The sequence below is a fragment of the Haemorhous mexicanus genome, chromosome 20 (genome assembly GCF_027477595.1).
Source record: "Haemorhous mexicanus isolate bHaeMex1 chromosome 20, bHaeMex1.pri, whole genome shotgun sequence".
Taxonomy (NCBI): domain Eukaryota; kingdom Metazoa; phylum Chordata; class Aves; order Passeriformes; family Fringillidae; genus Haemorhous; species Haemorhous mexicanus.
The window spans coordinates 7,113,449-7,131,033 of NC_082360.1; the positions used below are offsets into that span (position 1 = coordinate 7,113,449).

Here is a 17,585-nt window from a genome sequence, read left to right on the forward strand (position 1 = left end):
CCCCAACGTCTGGGAAGAATGATGCATCTGACTCCGTGATATCAGAAGGCTAATTAATTACTTTATTATACTATATTACACTATATTACACTACATCTAAACTGAAACTGAACAAGACCTCAACTGCAGAAAATCTCGTGACTGTCTCCTGACCAACCGCAAGACACAGCTTGCAGAGATTGGTCAAGAAAACAAAACACACCAGAATCCAACTACCAAATTCCTTCAGGTAAATAATCTTCCAGCACATTCCACATGTTCACAAAACAACTGGAGCAGCATATGAAGTAAGAATTGCTTTTATCATTCTCTTCTCTGCTTCTCTCAGGTTCAGAGAATGTAATTCCCACAAATGGTCACAGAGAGATGGAAGGGAATTGGCTAATGACCAAGGTTAGAGCCGGTGTTAGAGGAAATGTGCTCAGTATCTGTGCAAATTTGGGCTTTCAAACTCAGAGAACCCACATTTTTATGGAACTGCCACTTGCCAGGGGGATACTCCTTTTCTTCTAAAGAATGTAGCCAGAATAAAGCAATGGCTGGAGAACTGCCATAATCAGTTCAGCTTTCAGAAGGACAATGGACTAAAGACAACTGAGGTAAGAAGTTGGGGTTTTTTTTCCCCCCTAGCCTGGAATCAGAGATATGTCTTGATTTTTTTTTTCCCTAAAGCATACTGGAATTATAAAGCTTGCTGCTATCTTCATATAGATATATTTCACTTGTGTGGGCTCCATATGTTCTGCTGAATAAAATGCATTAGAGATGAAAGAATGAAAAGTTTTCAATCATTAATAACAGTGAAGACCCGTATGTCATCCAAAATCTGTTTAACCAACACAAGTAATTGGTACAATAATGGATTTTAAAGATAGCATCCATTTATTTTCAAAAAAGCAGTTTTTGAGTTAGTGTATGCAAATGTAATTGAGACTTAAGGAACTGGAAGTTACCATTGCCTTTTCAGAGTCCAGGCTAACCAACATCGCCCTTACTTCAGTAGATCTTCTCTGCTGGAAGGTGTAGAAAGATGTGGCCCAGCAGAAGAGATACTAGCTGGTATTAATTTCTGTCTGAAAATGAGCAGGTTACTTGAACTTGCTCTGCAACTTGCTTCCGGTTTGCAAGGCAGTGATGAAGTGTCATTAGACCTACTGCACAGATAATGCCCAAAAGTTACATAAACATCACTTATGTGTTCTGCTGGTAAAGAGAGTCCCCCTGGAGAGCTGCTGCACTGCTGGGCAGGCTCAGGCCAACTCAGCCTCTGAATGGGCTGGTCTTGGTTTTTGAGGAGATGCCTATGCTGTTCATTCAGCTGCAATTCAGAGCAGTTGTTAAACCCTGCCCTACCCTCAAAGCATGTCAGACACAAGCCAAGCTTGTCTCTTGGGGAGGTGCCCAGTGTAAAGCCCTCTGCAGAGGCAAAGTGCACTCAACAGCAGCACACATACATCAAACGAGTGGGACACAACACAGAAATAAGATAGTGCTTCCAAATGGAAACCATCCCACAGATCTGATGTGCTTACACTTAAATTACTGTTCTCATGATAACAGCTTTAGAGCAGTCTGCTCTTAGCAATGAACTACTGATTCAGTAATAACATGAGAGGGTGCATCACCTTCTGAATCATCTTCTCCTGTGCCAGGGAGGCTTACACAGAAATAACAGTCTAACTTTGTTTAGTTATGAGATTACCTTAATTTATTGTATGGGTTTACCTTCTTCTAAAGTAATTTAACATGCAAGTTATTTTCCGGAGCCAGCAATGGAATTTTAGATGCTTTATCAAATGATTTTTTTCTTAATTTACATGTTGGTTTAAAATTTTGCCTTGTGGTATTCAGATAACATCTTACAAAAAGATGGCCTGAGAAAACCCTCTCTACTTCAGGAAGAGGGTGTTCCCTTCCACTGTCTGATGAAGAAATACTGTCCCTAAAAAACAGGGATACATTAAGTTGGTTTCCAAAAAAAATATATATACATATACTTTGGTAAGAGCATGTGCCCATGGAGGTTTAATAGTATAATTTCAGACTGCACAGTACTCCTGCAGTTTTTTCTTCCAAGGAAAAAGGGCATCAAATCTGGCACTCAGATGCAGCAGAAGTCAGATTTTCTAGAGAAGGCCCGTTACTGATACCCAGGAAGTGGCAACTTCTGTCCTTCCTTTGCTTCAAAGAAGGTGTAAGAGAGAGTGATCAAATCAACTTTAGCCATTTTAGGGTCCTCTGCAAACTCTGGGTCTATGTAGAAAAAGACAGGCATGTCCACTTCCTCCTGAGGATTTAGCCTCTGTTCTTCAAAACAAAAACACTGCCAGTGGGAGGAAAAAAAAATTCCACAATTAGACAACAATAGTAACGATAGATTTTATCTCTGCCAACACGAAAGAAATCTTAATGGTTTAAAATAAACTCTCATTCCCTTTATACTCCTAAAATCCTGGGAAGGATCAATAAGATGAGCAACAAGACAGCAATTTTGTTACTGTGGTGATATAGGAAAAAAATATATTAGCTTTTAATGAAGTGTGTAAAAGTGTCAAGGGACCAGGCCAGCTCACATCATTCTGCCTGCCCTCAGAGTAGTACTAAATAACAGATTTTGGAGCCACTCTGATGGGATGAAGCAGCTTGATGTAAGGGCAGTAAAGCTAAGAATGAATTGATGCACTTTATTATTTGAAAAAAACTATATATTTTCTTAAAATGCTGGCATACGATGAATGTTGTCCAGGATTAAAATGCAATTTATGTGGAACTGTTTTCTTTTGTGTAAAGGAAAATGCAATCTTTGCTTTGTTCCGACTTACTTGTATTTTATTGAAATACTGTCCTGCTTCAAAGGGGACAACGTTGTAGGTGGAGATTCCAATTATTGGTTTGTCAGTAGGATTTTTTGCTTTATAAAATGCCAGTGCAGTCTCTCCTGGTACCACCTGTGTAACATAATTGTACAGTGATTTTCTTCTTTTTTTTTTTTTAAATTCACTGCAGCCCTCCACCCCTCAAACCAAGTTCTTTAGACTTTATCTAGAATTAATTTTCTGTATTGCTATTTCAAACCGGTTATTTCACAAATATTTTTGATTACATGCAATTCATCTATATTCAAAATTAAAAGCTTCAATACTGTCCTATGTATTTTTAATCTTACCCATTTTGCCTGAGTCTTCAATTATCCTCAGCAGTTCAACAGCACACAGAGCATTTTTAATATGCAGATTTAGATATGGTGTGCATTTGATTTCTGAGGTTATTCTTTCAGTACTGGACTCAGAAACTATTAAGAAGCATAACTCCTTATTTTGAGAACTAATTTGAAACAGAAAAGTTAATTTGTGATTTTTTTAAATATTAAAAAAACAAGTTCCTATAAGGACAGGGCAATAGGAGAAACAGTACAGATTTAGATATACTGTTATACTATATATTTTTACATATATATATATATATATATATATATATATTTAGAGAGAGAGAGAGAGAGAGACTTTTATGGTGTATGTGCAATGTGCATGTGGTATATACACCATGAAGTGTATATGTAAATATAGTTTCAATAACTTTTGATAGTTTAATGGAGTGGCAGAGGGACAGCTACACCCAATGTCCTGTAAAAAGGACATTGCCATGCTGGAGCATGTCCAGCAAAGGGCAACAAAGCTGATGAAAGTTCTAGAGAACATGTCTGGGGTTGTTCAGTCTCAAGAAGAGGAGGCTCAAGTGGAACATCACTGGTCTCTGGAACTACTGCCATGAGCGGGTAGTGAGGCGGGGATCAGGCCCTTCGGCCGTGCCTGCACTGAGGGCACCAGAGGAAATGGCGTTGGGATGATACAGGGAAGATTCCCATTAGATATTAGAAGCATTTTCCACTGTTGGTCGAGTCAGGCTTTGGAAAGGGCTGCGCAGGGAGGTGGTCCCCATCCCTGGAGCTGCTCAAGAGAGGCTGGACCTGGTGTGGGTGCTGTGGTTTAGTGGTTGCAGGGACAGTGCCGGCTGCACGGTCGGCCCGGGTGATCGTAAAGGCCTCTTCCGACCGTGACCACGGCTCTGCACGGGGGGAAGGCGGTGACTCACGTAGATCTCGCTCTGCTGCGGTCTGAAGTTCCACTGGATGCTGGCATGCGTGTCGGCATTGAACGTGACCCTGATGAGCCGGTCCCGCACGGGCTCCATGCGCTCAATCCGCTCCGCGTCGCGCCCCGCGCCCGCCGTCCCGCCGAGCCCCGTGGCCTGTCAGGGAAGGGCAGTGAGGGCCCCGCGCCCGCGGAATCGGCGCCGGTCGCGGGCCCCCCGTACCTGGCAGTAGAGGCGGTAGAGCGGCACGGCCGCGTACGACAGCCCCACCATGCCCACGGCTGCCGCCGCGATGTAGCCCACGGCCGAGCGGTTCCGGCGCCGCCACTCCTCCTCCTGCTGCCGGGTGAAGGGGTTGGAGCCTCGCATGCCGCGGGTCCCGCAGAGCCCGGGCCGGGGCAAGACCCCGAGCCGCAGACCGCGGGCACAGCGCGCCCAACCCCGCCCGCACAGCGCCATGACCGCAGCGCGGGGGCTCTCGGGACGGGGGACCGGGGAACGGGGCGGGACGGAGGCGGGAACACGACGAGAGAGGAGGAGAGAAAGCACAGGGCAGGGGCGGGCCGCGTCGCCATCGCATCTTTGCCTTCTGCTCCCCCTCAGAGCGCGCTGAGGGCGTCCTGGCGCAGCCGCCCGTGGCTGCCCCCGTCTCGCTCGGCAGCGGGACAGCTCGGGTGCAGGTTGTGTACGAGGTAACTAGAGCAGCCCACAGGCCGGCGGGGTTCCACGGCTCCGGTCCCGCACCGAGTGGGCTGTGCTGGACGGGCGTGGCCCCGAAAGGCCAGCCAGGAGCGGGGTCACCGGGAGGGCGGTGGTCTCGCAGGTAGCTGGTACCAGAGGAATGACCCGGGTCCCGCAGATACCTGCTTGTCTCCCAGGTTATTCCGCGCTCTCGGCCCCAGGACGGGCTCTGGGCGCGGGGCTGCCCCGGGTGGTCCTTCCGGGGCCTGCCGTTTCTCCCCTTTTGTAGACACTTGACACTGTTTTTTTGTTTGTTCCTTTTTCCTCCGGTGCTTTGCTTCTCGTTATTTTCATTTCTAGGGATTTGGTTTTGTTCAGGCAGAGGTACTGACGCGCTGCAAAGGTAGCGAGCGCTGTTAGTAAGCAGAGGTAACCTGAGCACGGGCAAAGTCGGGCAAGTTCACAGACAATGGTTTTTCACACGGCTGGTGCCGTGCACTGCAATAAAATTTGCTGTAGCAATACTTGAATTTACTGCTTTAGAGCTGCGTCTCTCTTCTTTGATGGTTCCAGTAAGGTGAATCACACAAGGACTGGCAGCTCCTGTTACTTCTTCATTTTCCACGTTGAATAAGAGAATGGTAAAGGCTCGGTGTAGCTATACTTTGTTACTTCCCCTGTCTTCAGATGACCGGTTTTTTCGTTCTTTAGTGAGCAAAACCTGAAAGTGTTTACTGCAGGAGCATTTGTAGCATTCCAAAGTGGATTTAACATCTTTTTCACACAAGAAGTACAGACGTGCAGGAATTGGAGTGGTTTTGTGGAGGCTGACACTGCACCTGGGGATTTTGCTATATCTTGGCCTGAGTCTGTGATGTGACACTGGTGCCAGGAGCACGTGTACTGGCTTTGCCCGTGTGTTGGGAGAGTTCCTTGCCCCTCTTGTTTTGGAAATAATTCCGGTTCTGGGTTGTGGCATGTAAGGGTTCAGCCGTGCACCTCACAAGGTCAGGAAGATTTTCTACTGCTGATACAAACTGATATTTTTTGCATTAGTGCTTTTTTAGCAGTTTCTGAAATGATTGTAGCTCAGTACATCCAGGGTTGTATTTCTGTCAACCTGTTGTATGTGCTAATAAAAATACAATGTGAATTTCTGGGGGCTTTTGCTACATTGGTGGTATGTAAGCCCATTTTGTATGGTTTGGTCTGTTCTACATACTTCATGTGAAAAGTTCAGAGACACTAAATACCAGAGAGTCAGTTAAAAAAAAAAAGTGAGAAAACAAGGTACACAAAACACCATTCCCTTTCCAAGTAACTTTAAATGAAAAAAAAAAAGGGATTGTCTTTGCCTTCAGCAGTTACATTGCATCATCCTAGAGTTGTAATCTGTTTTTTTCCTGTTTTAGATTTTGATCCTGGGTAGGAGCCTGTTCTTCATTTGTCAGAACTCTTAATTTTGAACTTTTATTTTAATAGTGCTTCTAAGAAGATGTCCAGTACAGATCCCCTCACAAATGCAGAGAAGAAGTAAGTACTTTTTTTCCCTAGATGCAGAAATACAATTAATGGATTATAATAATAATTTTTAAAATAATAATAAATTTTGTAGTTTCATTGGTAGGATCTTGTTTTGATGAAGACTTAGTAAAAAATAACTTTGATATTGAAGCAGTCTGCAGTAACATTGCAGGAAAGCTGACACCAACACCAGTGAATTTACACTTTAAGGGAGGAATTGTCCCTTAAGCTTTTCATTAATTTAATCTGCACTTGGTTAGAACTAGTTTTGTAGAGATAAAACCCTGCATGGAGATTTCTTAATTTAATTCTTCTGAACTATGAAAACATACTTATGTATATACTTGTACAATAGATCATTTCTTTGTACATCTGGGGTACCAGCAGTAGCATAAGACTGGAGGTTTTGTATTACAGTGCATTACTTTTTCAGAATATTCTGTCTCTAGACCTTTAATATTTTATGTGTAGTACTTTGGAACCATCATATTTTTACCAATGTCACAGGATATAAAAAAATTATATTCATTCTATAAAGCATAATCTTATCCACTTGGGAGTTGGATCAGATTTTAAATGTCAAACATGGATTCAGTCATGATTGAAAAGTAACTCCAGACCCTTTCCAAACTTCCTAATAACCACGCCAGTGCTATCATCAAAACCAGAATTAAAACCAGTCATAGGTAGCTCTTGCTGGACTTAGCATGTTTGTTGTACTTGTGCAATAGAATCCAGCAAAGAATATTCAGAAGAATAATAAAAAAATTTAATGGAGATTTAGAATTATGCCACCTCATAAATAACTTGATTGTTTAGAAAAGAAAAACCACAAAATATTAAAAATGCTAACTTGTTTTTTACTGGGGCCTGAAGAGGCCAAAACTCTGGTTGCCTGATGGAAATTCAGGGTATGTGATCACATACCAGATACATCTTTCAGACAGCTGTGGCTTGCTAGAGTCATGTGAAAGATGAGTAGTTTACATGAGTAGTTCCTAGCTCACTGTGTTCCAAAGGTGGTTTTTCACATTAGAGATGAACAGGAAAGGCACCTAAAACTGCACTTCAGCTGCATGCTGATGGCAGGCTGTCATTTTCTGTGCTTTTATTTCTTGTAGGAGATGATGCTTCCAAGAATGGACTTGGTTATATGTTAACTGAGGTTTACCTGAGCTTTACATCTTCTCTGTGCAGGGCGTTAGCCTCAAACCATTCATGCTTCTCCACAATTACAACGTTGCCTTAGCTTTTTTTAGGCTTAACAGTTGATGTATAATGACCTATGTTTTCTTTTAACCTTTACAGCCTAATCAGCAGAATGTATTTTGAATAATGAGTGGGTTTGGATGAATCGCATTGAGTGCTCATCCATGCTGTATGATACAGCATTCCTTTGCCCATGGTCCTTGAAATCTGAACTTGGGGTTAGTGATGCTGAAAAGCTACAGTTGCATGATGGATTTCTATAGGATTTTTGTTAAAGGCCTTTGGTTTATTTTTAACAAAAAAGATCTTGTGAATGGAACTTCCAAAGATTCTGCAGATCTTTTTGTCATCTGCTAAATTGCCATGTAATCCATCTCAGTTGCTAAAGCATTGAAAAACTTGCATTGGGAAAGGCAAGTTGTAATTATAAATGTGGCCAGAATGGAATAGTTTTCCAGCTGTTTGGAAATGAATCTTACTTAACAACAAATGACAAATCTTGAAAATTTAGTCTTTGTTATTTATTATAAATTTCATGGAGTTTTGAGTTACAATTTTGCTAGATCTTTCTGGAAGTAAAAAGTAATTAGTGTTCTTCTGAGTGTGTTCTTGAAGGACAGAGCACTTGCAAGAGAAGCAGTAATGCTGTCATTCACTAAAAGCAGCACAGCATCAGAATTTGAAGGTAAAGAGGGATAGAAGCCTTGGGATGATTTCAGGAAGCTGAACAAAGCACAGTTTACTTTGAAGAAGGGGTGGAGGAGCAATCTTCTGAACAAGTAATGTATTACTGGTAATAACTCTAATAAAATGAGTGCAGTAAGGCTAATACTACTTTATATCTGTTTGAATTGTGCAGAAGTTTGTCATGTCTGGTTTAATAAAAATAACTTTTTGCTTTTTAACAAGGAAGTTGGAGAGCCTTGAGCCATGTGTTAATTGGGTGACTTCTATAGCAGAAAATATGACACTGGCTGGTCTGAGTGATGTATTTTGACAAATGCTCCTGATATTGATACCACAAATTGAACTCCACTGGTGTTAAGTACAGAGGTCGTTTTGTTGAAGAAAATCTATTGGTGCTTTTTCTTCTGTAACCTTGCCTAGAGCAAATCTAATTGGTGTGAGGCCTCAGATATCAATGGTTTTTCTGTAATGCCAGTAACAGCAGCAGAGTGAGCTGACTGAGGAAAGGCTGCAAAGGGGCAAATTTTCATCTCTGAAAGGATGTGGTCACTGTGCCACTGGGGCTTTTCACTATTTGGGAACTGGGAAGGCTGCTTTATGTTCCTGTTTCCTTCTCTGATCTGCCCCTTAATCTGTGGTGGGTCACTCTGCCCCTTCTGTGTGTGCATTGCAGGCTTTCAGGGCTGACTGCTCTCTATGAACCCTGTTCAGCATGACATCTCTCAGCAAAGGGAATCTTTCCCCAAAAGGATTATCTGCTAATGAAACCACAGTCACTGCAGCTTAAAAAAAAAAAAAAAAAAAGTGCCTGAGATAAGCTTTTGCATTCCTGGCGTGGCCAGCCCTCCTGCTGCACCTCCAGACCTGACAGATGCTGTCTGATCACAGGGCTGCTCCTGGCTAGAGAGGATTCACGTTTCTACTTAAAGCCCTCAGTGAGCACAGGGTAGTAGGCTTTCATTTCAAGCTGCAGTCTTGTTATGATCTTTTGAGAGGGGGGGAGTAGTAGGGGTACTACTTCCAGGGCAAGCCTGGAAGGAAACGTTCATTAACCAAACTGGTGTCAACATTCAGGATGTCTGAAAATGTGCATCTCTCTGCAGGACCAAGTCTCCTATCACAGGATCTGACCTCTGGGAACAGGGGTGACACATTTGACTTCTTACACTACATTATTCCCAGTGTAATGACATAAATTTGGCAGTTTTATTTCCTTTCACAGAAAAGTACATGTCAGCTTGCATTTCTAGAGAAAATAAATAACCCAAGTTCTGTGTTGACTTTTGACTGCTCTATCTTGAAAGTCTAAAAATCAAGTTACATTATGGCACAAGCCAGTACCATGATTGAGAATGAAAAGTGATAGCATTTGTTTCATTAATACTCCCAGTCTGCTTTGTTGGTTTTCCCTTTTGTGTGGTGGTGCATAATGCAGTCTGCTAGGAAGATTGCTTTAGAAGGGTCATGAGTTACTGCTTTTGACCTTGTTTGCAGGGTGCATGTAAATAAATTATTAGAAGAACAGGAGGAAATAAGTTGCTTTTAATCATTGCTTTTGCCTTTGGCAGCTGGATCTAGATTGCTTAACCACAGTGTAGTAAATTTTCTCCTTTGCGTTTATCAGTCTTTAAAGTTGCTCTAAATGGCCGTTTCAAAGAGAGAAAAAGTAAGCATTACCTCTCTAGGTGAATTAGTGCATGTGACGCAGAGGCTTTCAGAGAAGATTAAGTAGGCAGAACACTCAGCTGGAGCTCTGTGTTTGGGTTTTTTAGCTGTTAGCAGAAATCATCCTGCTCATAACCTTTATCCGGCTGAACTGGAAACATCCAGTGTGTTTTGGTTGCGTTGTCCTTGTTTTTCCTGCTGGGCTGAAGGATGTCCTTGCTTTCTCCAGGAGCTGAAGATGAACCAGAGCGTTTTGATGGTCTCTCTCTCTTATACTGGTATGCTGAACCATTCAGTTCTGAGGGCATTGCTCTAGTCTGTAATTGGGCAAAGTACAGGAAAGATCATTTAAAAGCTGATAATTTTCAGCTTCTTTTCATCAACAACCAGAGTTCATAATTTAGATTCATAATGTAGATTTTTGTGTGTCAAGTAATAAGTGTTTTATGAGCAAAGTGTATTATTCTCCTGTTGATAAAGATAGGTAAATGTTTTGTTTGTGCACATAAATGACTAATAATTTCTCAGGAATTGAGATCAGATGAATATCTGGACCACTATGTTCTGATAAGTACTAAAAGAAATAAAACCCAAAGTTGTTGAACTTCTTTGTGTATGCTGCTAAAAGGAATAGAAGCAGGTTCATTTTAATTGCCTTTGCTGGAGCATCTAGACAAAATGTTGCACACTTAGTCTGTTAGCATTCCAGGACTTCAGCTGGAGTGTTGAGTTTAGTATTTTTTAGTGTAAGAAGGTTATAGTGTACATTTTGGTGAGTTTTACTTGTTTTTTTCATCTCTTGCCTCACATCTTCTCTATGTGCTAAAGCCTTCCTTACAGGTACTTTTGCCTGACCTCAAAAAATGAGTAGCAACATCTGATTATTTAATTGGCATATTTTTCTGCAAAAAACATTGAATTATTTTTTATTACTACTACCAAATGGTTTAGAAGCCTATCGCCTTATTTATATTGTTGAGCACGTTCCTAAAGCTCTGGGAGAAATATTCTGACATTTCACAAATATTGAAATTGATGACATAAAGTAAATGTTGGATGGGTACTGAATCCAAGTAATTTTACAATGAAATTGTTAAAGCTCTGTTTATTTTATTAGAACTATGACAAGTAGCTTGACTTGAAGATCTATGTTATATGGGGAGAAAAAAGCCTTAACACTGAAAGTCAACTAGATGTGATATGCTAAACAAATTTGGGGCATTTGAAAATCTTTGTTTTATGTGATAAAGTAATTTTAAACTGCATGTATTGGAGGGATTTAGTCTTTAGAGCATAAACAGACCTGAGTACCTTGTAAAAGTTGTCTGTCCAAAGTGTCAGTTCTTTCTAATTGTAGGTGGCAGCATCACAATTCCAGTGTTTCAGAGATATCTTACTCCTCTCCACTGACTAATAATAATGATTAGTTGTGTGTTCTCTGTGTCCTCTTTGTCAGAATCCATTATAGTTTCATTAGGATCTCTCTTTTGAAAGTATTCCAAGTTACTTCTGAAGATGTAGATCCTTTCCTATTACTTGTCTTGTTCTTAGATTTGATCATATTTCATTATTATTTTATATGGTAGTATATAAAGAGGTTCTGCAATTTCTGGCAAACTCTAAGCTTCAGGCTTAAAGTCTGAGATTTGATTTTTTCAGACTTGTGAAAGTAAAACCTCTGTGTCAGTTTGTGCGAGATTGAAGTAACTTTTGTTCTTGCTTTTTAATTTTAACAAAAAAACTGCTGTATGAAAATGCTGAGGGGGAATGGCAGAGCAAAACCAATGACAGTAGCAGCAAAAGGCAAGTGAGAAAAAAATTGAATAATTGCCTATTTTAAAGATCAGTGTACCTTGTTTAAGATTTCAGCGATGGAGACAAGTCAGGACAAAGCATGCTGTCCTTCAGCCTCAAAACAAATTTGTGGGATAATTGCAGTGACAGTACTGGGCAGTAATGCAAAATACTCTGTTCTTGTCATGGAGGAGGAGGTTGTCCAAAGGCTGTTCTTAAAGAAATATCGGGCTTGGGGATTTGTTCTTCCTTTCAGGCTGCGATGAAGTAAAAGCAGTTTGGTTCACTTTTAGCCTTACAAAGGCTAAAAGGCTTACCTTATGCTCTGACATAGCATGGTTGGTTCACTTTTAGCCTTAAAAAGGCTAAAAGGCTTACCTTATGCTCTGACATAGCATGGTTGGTTCACTTTTAGCCTTACAAAGGCTAAAAGGCTTACCTTATGCTCTGACATAGCATGGCATGGTCATGTGCAGTCCTGTCAAACACATTCTAAATACACTGGGTTTTGCTATTTCTTTTTAGCCCGTGAAACAAATACTTCAGGAAATACTACAGTGAAAATTATACAGTGCTTGGAGCATAGGTTTACTTTTTGTTTCTAAAGGTTATTAGAATTATTAGGTCTCTTCTTGTGGCCGGCCTTTCTAAAGCAAAGGCTAATTTGGCAAAATGCTTTGAAATATGAGGTTTGGGGAAATTGTTGCTTTTCAGAGCTACTGCTTATCCTTTGATAAAAAAATCTCATCCAATTTTCTTCTCCCAAACCAAAAGAACTGCAGATGTTCTTTAGTAGTTGAATCGCTTGGCTAGTGCTAGAATTTTAAGAACATTTGAACCTTCTGGATTTCTCTCTTCTTTCTCGCACAGCACCTTTTAATGATGTACCCTGCTTTTTGCAGGGTACATCATTAAAAGGTTTCAGGCATAGAGTTCAGGCTGTGTGCTGGATTAGGTTGTGTGGAAGGATTTGGGTCACTGTGTCCTCCACTTTGATCTTCTTTCCCACCCTGCTAATGAATTCTTGTTGTTCCATTTCACTAGGACCCTCTAGAAAATCAACTCTATCTAATGTAGGACAATATGTAGGTCAAAGCAGAAAAACCTCAGTGGTGCTTCTGCTCTTTTCTAGAAGAGATCTGCTGAGTCTTCTCCAAAAATATTGCAGTGAAAGGACAGAGGAGGTATAATACAACTAACATTTTTTTTACCCATAATTAATCTACATGAAAATAAAACCTGGTAAAGGGTAATCTGGATTTATTACCATTCTTAATATTCTGCATTCTCAGAGCAGTGTGCTGGTCATGAGTCTGATGAAACTGTAAATTTAGGTTTCAAAACTCTTAATTTTACACTGTATTCTTTTTTAATTCTGTTTCATGATCAACTGCCTTCAAAATATTTCTCTGCCTTAAGACAATTCCAAGTGCCATCCTGGTGTTTTCCCTTGGGGTGGGAAGGTACACAGAGGATCAGGCAAAAGAGTTTGGAAAGAAGCCTTTTTTACAATAGAGAAAATAATCAATGTTGAGTGAAGAAATTAGTAGATTTGGGAAAAGATTATTTCAATTATATTTTTGATATCTTAGGAAATAATTTTATGCACTGGCTTAGCTGTGCTTTTATTCAAATATTCATTACCTAATGAAAACTGATTTTACGTTATGTTTTTCTTGCCTAAATTTTAAGGTGGACCAGCTTGTGGAATTTTGTTTATGTTTAATCACAATCCTTTTATTACACAAAATGGGATTCACAGTTCACCCTGAAGTGCTTTGGGGGAAAAGGAAGTAAAATCTGTATAGTTATTGTACCTATTGTACCTTTTCATCTGATGTTTGTGATGAACAGATTGATTTTTGGCTGGGAAGATGATGGCTCAGAGGTATCACACAATATGAAGTTGTCAGTGGAGAAAACTGGTTTGGGTTTGTATTTGAGTTGAAAACACAGTCACTGTAATTTCTTTTCTATTAACACAGCTCTACCTACATTTCTGTAATTTGATTTTATTTTGTTCCTTAGGACCATTATGGGCCCTCATGGAATAAATCGAGCTGTTCACCGCATCTCTTTCTCTGATTGCCAGAATGGATTAGGTAACTAAGATTGCACATTCTGTTATTCTGAGTAAATTAAATATAAAAACACCTTTGTCAGCTCATACCTGGCATCAGGAAAGTTTATTTGGCTTTCATGGATTTGACAGCAAATACATTTAGCACAATAGAATAACCAATTCTAACCACAGGTGGAATAACCAATTTTCCACTTTTGTCTTTTTGTTTGTTGTTCAGGAGTTAAAATTATTGGAGGTTATCGGGCACAAACAGCAGAAGATTATGGGATTTTCATAAAGAGAATTCTCCCTGGGGGTGTGGCTGCTGTAGATAGTAAGTAATTGTAACTTTTTTGGCTACAAAGACACTGCATATAAAAAGCTGTCAAAATAAGTATTTTACTTTATGGGTAAGGATATTTAAAATAGTATGGTTTAGTCAGGATCTATGAGGTTTTTACTTACTTGAAAGTAGATAAATGAAACTTGGACCCTTTGTGGAAAAAGATTTTAATACACTCAGGTCTTGAAAGTGTGTTCAAATCTAGATATGGCTGGTGAGGGCAATTGGCAATCTTTCTGGCAATTGGCAGCACTGTTCAGTGAGTGTTGAGATGCTGAATCACTTTTAATTTATAGGGTATAAGAGTTGGGTTTCCTGTGTAAACCTAGTATTTTTAAGTAGTTCTAATAATTTTTATTACTATTTTTTTAATGGTGGTGTACTGGTCGTTAATATCTGTGTGGAGAGAAGAAATTACTCTCAGTAGAGTTTGCAATAATTAAGCTGCAGACTTCCATCCTAGATCTCTGTATGGGTTTTTTTGAGATTCCATCTTGTCTTGTGCAGAATGATCATTTAAAATAATCTGATTCAGTTTCCTAAACTTGTGATTTTCAGGAGGTTAAAAAATAGAATTGGTTCTAAAAAATCTTTTAACTGACTTTATTCATGTCTAAAACATTAATATATCTACACATGGTAACTTTCAGTAATGTTAAGAGCAAGAGTCAAATAAAACTAGTTCTACAACTGCAAAATATAAATTCTAGTCTCAAAAATATTTATGCTGTGTGTAAATAATACAAATAGCTAAATGACAGTTATTTTGGTGGCTGTTCTGGTAGTAAGACTGATTTATAAGTTCTAGTCTTATCTCAGTTATCTGTCGTAATTAGGATCAGGTGCCAAGAGTCATAAAGTTGTTTAATGCATTAAGTCACATAAAATTGAAAGGAAAAGTCCTGGGTTAATACCTGGTTTAATACAATACACTCACCATTTTCTTGTTGATTCATCAGTCACTGTTGGTTTCATTTAAAGGCCGTTTGCTCACTGGGGACCTAATTCTGGATGTCAATGGAGAAAACCTGGTTGGAGTAACAAATGAAAGGTATGTTTGTACTGAGTTCTGAATGTTTATTAGAGCTTGGACTGTTATACATGGATTATTTTGGACACTATCAGTGACTGATTGAAAGAGCACAGCTCCCCTGAGATCCTTGGAATTCAACTCACAAGTAATTTATCCTATAAATCTAATGCAGCAAAACTGTTGTTTGAAAAATGAAGGACTTTATATACTTCTGTAACAGCAGAATCAGCTGGTTTCTTAATGGCACAGATTACAGAATGTGTGTGAAAACAGCAGTAGAAGCTGTTAATACAACTATCTGCTGGTCCAGTACTGATGAATGTAAATGGTGGCAGCAATCATGTAATAGCACAGTGAAGGGGAAGAAGGAGCTGTAGATGGTTTCTGTAGCTGGATCTGTAGAGATCAGTGCAGCTTTCTGTGCTGGAGATGGAGATTGAAAATGCAAAGGAAAATTGTCATTTGTATTGCTGGCAGAGATTGTGAGCCAGGCACACCTGAGTAGTAGTAGCTTTTGTTGGGGTGGGCTGTTAATCCTGAAGGAGGCTCAGGAAGGCAGCAGGATGGCCCAAGGAGTGCTGGGGACAGAAGGGAAGGGAAAGAGAGGTCAGTCCCAGTTTATTGCTGTCAGCAGATGTACCACAGCCTGTCTTTTGCTCTGTTCCATGGTGCTCATTTTAAGTTTTGCTGCTGCTGAGCTCTTTTCTCTGTATCTGGCCATGAAAATTATTAACTACCTTAGCAATTTGTCCATTTTCCTGCTCTTCTAGCACTGCTCACTTCTTGCCAGCGGCCTAGTATATTTATTTGGCCTTTTTCTGCCCCCTTCTAGGGCTGTCGACATCCTGAGAACAGCCTCTGCCTCTAATCATATGTCTCTGCTTGTTGCTAGAGATGAAGAAGCAAAGTAAGAGAAATTGTTTTAACCTCTAATGAAAGTCCAGATGCTGTATCTCAGGGTGGGTGGGTGGGCTTGCATGTATTTTTATTTCAGATCAGTTTTAATTGGAGAATTGCACTGCATGTCACATTTTTCTGCGTGGTATTTGATACCAGTTCATTTTGAGATCACTTGCATCAATCACTTCAAGTAGCAAGCTCAGGCCAACTTCAGTTTAAAGAGGAGGATTGTAATGTTATGTTTACAGCTAATAGTGTTAAAAATTATCTGCTGTGATAGTTTTTGAAATACTACTCACATTTTAAAATATGAAAAATGAGGACTCTGTTAGAGCTACCACAGAACTATAATATTTAAACTTGTCTTGCATTCTGACAAAAATTCAGTTGTTTTTTTCCCCTCAGTAGTTTGCTTTTCAATATCTAATGAGCTTTGAAAAGTTTGGATAAGTAGGTTAAACTATTCAACGCAGCAGGTAGTTTAAAGTATATTCATTTTAAGGACATTTATGTTAAGTATTGCTTTAACCCGACTGATGAAAGTTAAGCATAAAAACCAATATTGGCAGAGAATCATCAGCAATGTGACAAACCAGGTCTGTATTCCCTTTTGACTTAAATCTCGGGAGAAAACAGCTGTTATGTAACTATTTTTGATAATCATTGCAAGAGTATCTGCTGTTATTTGCCTTTCCTGGGATATTCCACTTCCAGAATAATCTCCCCAGAAAGGATTTTTCTCTAAATTCCTTTAGCCTTTTGTCCAAGTTAAGCTTCTTCTTTCTGTTCCTTGAATTCAACAGACATCTAAATCAGTCTATAGCCTCTGATCTCTCCTTTTTTCAGACTGCCTAAATATATGTGAGGTCCACTCTTAATCTGCTTTTATCTAAAGCATACTGGCCTAGTTCCTGTAAACTCTTTGAATAATTAAAATCCATCAGTCCTTTCACCACTCTGGGGGAGAAATGCAGTGGCCTGGGCAGAATTTGCCACTCCATGCAGTCCCTCACCAGCTACCTTTTGACTTTGCATTCTATGCTTAAAGGTTATTTGATTTACCTTCAGCTGTGTTTATGTGTGTACTCTGGGGCCAGCATTAGTACAATAAGTGTTGTTCTTTTTTAAAAAATAATGCACCCAGCATTTTTTCACAACCTTCAGAAGTCAAACTGGAATTAGCTGGGAATTACTCCCCTTGCAATCGGTTAATTTCTTTTCTCTCTGACTTACTCTGTAATATTAATTTGGTGATGTTTCTGGTTTATATCACTCTAGATTATTTTTATCTTTTAAATCAGTTATCATGGAGGTAATCAGAGCTCAGATTATAAACTTCTTTTCTTAAATTAGGCTGGATTCAATATCAGATGAATCAGGTGTTCTTGTATTCTCTTCAGTGCCTGTCACTAAGGGTGTACATCTTTGCCTGTCTGTTACAGTGTGATTGGTGTCTGCAAGGAATTTCTTCTTTTGGCTTTTAGTAGTTAATAAATATCTCTTCTATCCTCTTGTTTTTAAGGAGCCATATCTTTGTCAGTCTCTTCTGGGTTCTTGTTCAGTGTAATTGAACTAAAAGCATTCTTTAAAAACTT

At 39.7% G+C, this 17,585-nt stretch overlaps 2 protein-coding genes across 7 annotated transcripts in view; one reads left to right on the forward strand and one right to left on the reverse strand.

The window, feature by feature from the left end:
- Nucleotides 1-41: 41 nt before the first annotated feature.
- On the reverse strand, nt 42-4,587 carry LOC132336779 (cytochrome c oxidase assembly protein COX11, mitochondrial). Its single transcript, XM_059864623.1, has 4 exons — nt 4,315-4,587; nt 4,093-4,248; nt 2,823-2,948; nt 42-2,323 (listed from the first exon to the last, which is right to left on the reverse strand). Exons 1-4 carry the CDS (start codon nt 4,549-4,551, stop codon nt 2,141-2,143), a joined length of 702 nt encoding a protein of 233 aa, XP_059720606.1. The 5' UTR covers nt 4,552-4,587; the 3' UTR covers nt 42-2,140.
- Nucleotides 4,588-4,621: 34 nt separating this feature from the next.
- STXBP4 (syntaxin binding protein 4) overlaps nt 4,622-17,585 on the forward strand; it is a 68,050-nt gene continuing 55,086 nt past the window's right edge. For 2 of the 6 annotated variants that reach the window (XM_059864317.1, XM_059864321.1), the window contains exons 1-7: nt 4,626-4,784; nt 6,256-6,306; nt 10,088-10,136; nt 13,681-13,754; nt 13,953-14,048; nt 15,039-15,108; nt 15,923-15,997. In XM_059864317.1, coding sequence (XP_059720300.1) covers nt 6,294-6,306; nt 10,088-10,136; nt 13,681-13,754; nt 13,953-14,048; nt 15,039-15,108; nt 15,923-15,997 — 377 coding nt within the window. In that variant the 5' untranslated portion in view covers nt 4,626-4,784; nt 6,256-6,293. Of the gene's footprint in view, nt 4,785-6,255; nt 6,307-10,068; nt 10,137-13,680; nt 13,755-13,952; nt 14,049-15,038; nt 15,109-15,922; nt 15,998-17,585 lie in introns of those variants that run through there. The other 4 variants (XM_059864320.1, XM_059864316.1, XM_059864318.1 and 1 more) reach the window with 3 other exon arrangements.